The sequence below is a fragment of the Ipomoea nil genome, unplaced genomic scaffold (genome assembly GCF_001879475.1).
Source record: "Ipomoea nil cultivar Tokyo-kokei standard unplaced genomic scaffold, Asagao_1.1 scaffold0805, whole genome shotgun sequence".
In the NCBI taxonomy this organism is placed as follows: domain Eukaryota; kingdom Viridiplantae; phylum Streptophyta; class Magnoliopsida; order Solanales; family Convolvulaceae; genus Ipomoea; species Ipomoea nil.
In genome coordinates, this window is record NW_017617233.1 from 1,562,108 (window position 1) to 1,566,744 (window position 4,637).

Consider the following 4,637-nt stretch of genomic DNA (forward strand, 5'->3'; position numbering starts at 1 on the left):
ACTCTTGGAGTCGAATTTAATTATCATTTTACATTTTTTTTATAAAGTCGACATGAAAAATAATGGTTCTTTGATCTTTTGAAAGATCAACTTTTAAGTATTGTTTATTGATTTGCTCAAAAAAAAAAAAAAGTATTGTTTATTGATGAACCAATCTCGTCAGAAACAAGTGCACTGTCATGTCCAGTTTCGTGTCCAGCTGGGAACTTGGACTTTTCTGCTTTTTGACCACCCAGTACCACGGATGAGTGACGCGTGGACTGGTCAACCCAACACTCACAGTTTCTGTTTGCCTAACGGTCAAACCTGTCACCATGGTACCAATGAGTAGGATTCACTATCACATGTCTTTCGGTTTCTCTGTGAATTCCCGAGTTAGGGTGTAATTGAGACAAGTCGAGCTCATATAGTCGAAACTTGAAACTCAACTTTAATCTTTTGTATTCGAGCTCGATTCAAAACACTATTGGTTTAAGTCAGAGCTTTGATCTCATTTGCCATGTAACTTTTGACTTGTAGAAATGATGAACAAAACCAGTATGTAGAGCGGGTGATCATATATCCCAAATGCAAAGAATTCTAGTTCTAAAGATGAAATACAGACTGTGGATTCAAATTCCAAAAAACAAAACTATAATGAGGAACAATGGTAATCAGTGTTTTTTTTCACTTCTTCCCTCTATTCTCTAGTAAATTATTGGCAAGACTGAAGAGGCCTATCTTATGTACACTCCAAATGACAAGAAGCAGTACCATATTGCGGTTTCGGGTTTGGTCACAAAGCAGGTTTACCCAATTACCCGTACACAAATCTTCGAATAATGGTTGCAGGTTTCTCTGGTCATCCAAGAAGCACCATATTGCAAAAGTTGTACACATTGATAGAGCTCGAATCTGGTCGCTCAGCATCTCCGATGCCCTCTGGATTGAAAGACTTCCATACCGCGTTTGGCTTCTAGCAAGAGTGTCGCCATTTTGTCATCTTGGTTCAGGAATCCCTGCTTTGATGCCCATTCAAGCACTGTGAGCACTTCAGACCGGCCAAGCTCTTCGCTATCCGGGACGTGCAGGGCAATGTAACACAGGAGAGTGAGTGCAGAGCTCTGAACCATCTGTTCTCCAAAGTACACAAGCTGAACTAAGTGTTTCGCCCCGCCAGCGCTGATAATCGCCTTGCAGTGATCCAGGTGAAGATAGTTGTCACTGCAGGCGAACTTGGTGAGAGCAATTGCAGCTTCTTTGGTAATCTCTGGTTCTTGGTCATCAAGCAGGGCTACTAGTGGACATATCATTCTTGTTTCGGTTGCCCGGAAAGTCCTGGCCAGATTCCCGATTGTTGTAATGCAAGGGATGAGTAAATCAGGACGGGCACTCTCGATGATCCTCAGGAGTTGATCGGCAACCGCCTTGCAGGCGGGGGAATTCGGCTTGAATGCTGATCGTCTCAGCTCGGGGTCCTTTTCTGCTACGGCTGTGATCTCCATCACTGCCATGGCGGAATTGTACTGCACATCTTCAGTTCCTTTCTCGAGCAGCACCGCGAAGCAGAGCAGGGCGCTTGATTCTGTAATGCTACGGCAAATCCCCGGATTGTCTTTGGCAAGATAGCAAAGCGCTCTTGCCGCCATTGCCTTCATGTAAGCTTTTGTTGCAGGATCCTCCATTTCCTTGCCATGATTGTGATGATTCATGGGATTCTGATTCTTCATTGCCATTGTGTTAGTAACCACATTGTGCATTTGGGTAGGCTTCTTGGTCTCCATTGGATGGGGGATACTGCTGCGTTTCTCTTCATCTTCATTTTTCTGATTGGAATTGGGATTGGCATTGTTATTGCTGGCTAAAACTAGGGCGTGAATCGAGGTTGCCTTGCTAGCAATGGCGTATTTGCTGTGTTCTTGGACTGTTTCAAAGGCGAGATGTTTGACTAGTAACCGGATTATATTGTTCTGAGCGAAAGGATCTTGGGATTTGGGGAAATGTTTGGCGAGCTCGGAGGTAGCCCAGGCGACTACAGCCTGGACTTTCATTGGAGCTTCTTTGAGCATTTTCGCAAACACTTGGCAGACGCCGGCGTGGAGCATTTGTTCGACGGTTTCGGGGTCGCGGCCGAGCAATCCGATTGCTCTGGCGGCGTTTTCCTGGCCTTCTGGTTTGCCGTCCTTGAGGAGTTTGAGCAATGGCGGGACTCCGCCTTCCTCGATGATTAGCTTCCCGTAGCGATCATTGTCCCTGGCCAGGGAAACCAGGGAGGCGGCGGCGTCGGAGCGGTCGTCGAGGGATCCGGTGTAGAGAATCGCAATCTGTTCCCATATGAGGCAGAGGATGGGCTCGTTGGCGGCGATCGGCGGGAGGCCGAGGTACTCGTCGTCGCGTGCGTCGGCGGAGGCGGAGACGCGGAGGAGCCACGACACATCCCCGATCGAGTTATCCAGCTGGGATTGCATCTTCCGGAACGCCGCCGCGGGAACGATGGTGAACACGCGCTTCACCAGCCCGTGCGTGCGGCACTTCACCACCAACACTAACGCCTTCTCCAGAACCTGCTCCGTGTCCTCCACGATCCGCCGCGTCGGCCGCTCGTACAGGTCGTTGCTGGCACGCGCCGCCTGCCGCAGCAGCGCCGCCAGCTTCTCCGTCTTCGTCTTCAACTCCGCGCATTCCTGCTTGAACGAATAGCTAGCCTCGTCCGCCGCCTTAGTCACCTGGTCCGCCAATTGAATCGGCTTCGCAAGGATCTGCTTCACTTTATCCGCCATTAAAGCTACGATTATCTGTGAAAATTAAAATGCTTGAAGAAAGCAAGGTAGAAAACTGGGAAATGGATCTACATTGATAATAAGCTAAAGGAAGGTCGTCAATGGAGGTCGTCGGGGACAAGGTCAAACGCGTTTCTCTTACTCCATTGGGGAATTTAATGCTGTGGTAGCATGCTGCGTTTGAAAAGTTTGTTTGGTGTTCTAATTCCATCCATTGAATTTTTGAGTATACTTAATAGCACCAATGTTCAACCCTTTATGAGACCTCGACTAGGTTCGATCTTTTTTGTTTGAATTGATCAATTATGAATAATTGAGACTGATTTATTTAATTGTGACCATTTACTGATTAGAGTTACAAAGTATGTTTTAAACGCATAATTCAATAGTAGTTATGAACTTACGGGTTTTTCTGTAAAACAAAATAGTATCAATGTAATGGTAAAAGTTAATATCCAAAATAGTCATTGACTATAGTTTTTTTTCTCAATTTCGTCCTAGACGATTTTGGTGACATAATGTAATCGCAGACTTTTGTGTTTTTTTTTTTTTCAATGTAGTCATTCATTTGTTATTCCGTCAAATTGATGTTAAATGGAGGAACAATTTAATAATTTCAATATAAGCATCTCTTTTAATTTATTTATAATGATTAAATAAATCACCTATCTTTTACGAAATGTCCTAGTAATAAGTAAATATTGAAATTACTGGGATAATTCGTAATATGTAAAAGGGTAATATTGAAATTAATAGGACAAATCATAAAAAATGAGTGATTTATTTAATCATTATAAATAAATTAAAAGAGATGTCAGTATTGATATTACTGAATTGTCCATCTGTTTATCATCAATTTGACGGAATAACAAACGGAGAACTACATTGAGCAAAAACACAAATGTCTAAGACTACATTAGGTCACCAAAGTTGTTTAGGATGAAATTGAGAAAAAATCACTATAGTCGATCCAATGATCATTTTGGGTATTAACTCTAATGATAATATTAATTTATTTGATCAATTAAATATAAGTGTTTGATAAAATTAATTGTTATTAAGTAATTATTAATTCTAAACCATTTTACATTTTTAATTTATTAATTATTTAAAATTATGAAATGTGGTCCCCGTTATAATTTAAACAACGTAACTATGATCAATCAAATGTCATATTACTTTTTTTTTTTTTTTTTTACAAAAGGAGATGGATACCCACAAATTCAATCTACGCCTAAATCGGGGCTTGAACCTTAGACCTCCCACATAAAGGAATAATCGCATAAAAGAATAATCGAATACCAGTGGACCATAAGCCACTTGGTATGTCATATTACTTATTAATTTGATCCCATAGGGTTGATAATTATATATGATTTTTTTCAGGAGACCTTAAAATAAATATGATAATGTAACAAGTTTTATTATAAAATGATTTGATGAAATTACATTACATCATGCAAATGTGAATATGGATCGTTATGCTGTGGAATCGTGTCTACTTTGTAAGGTGGGTACGGTTCCAAACGACGCTATATTCATGTGGTTGAGTAACGGTGTCGTTAGTGGCATTGTTATTCTCCATAATTTCTATACTGTAAATTTATAAAATATATATTGTAGATTCATAATTTCTAAACCGTATAATAGATTCATAATTTCTATACAGTAGATTCATAATTTATATACTGCAGATTCATAATATATGTACTGTAGATTCATAATTTCTGTAGTGTAGATTCATAATTTCTAAACTCTATAGTTATCAAATTATGAACATATAGTTCTATGATTTGTGAATATAGAGTTCAACAATTGCGAATATGAACATTGGAAATTATGAACATCTCTAGCACATGTTCACAAACCTAATACTGT

At 40.5% G+C, this 4,637-nt stretch overlaps 1 protein-coding gene across 1 annotated transcript; it reads right to left on the reverse strand.

Annotated features, from left to right (window-relative positions):
• Positions 1-493: 493 nt before the first annotated feature.
• On the reverse strand, positions 494-2,957 carry LOC109177921. Its single transcript, XM_019327416.1, has one exon. The coding sequence runs from the start codon at positions 2,757-2,759 to the stop codon at positions 903-905; it is 1,857 nt and encodes a 618-aa protein (XP_019182961.1). The 5' UTR covers positions 2,760-2,957; the 3' UTR covers positions 494-902.
• Positions 2,958-4,637: the final 1,680 nt, after the last annotated feature.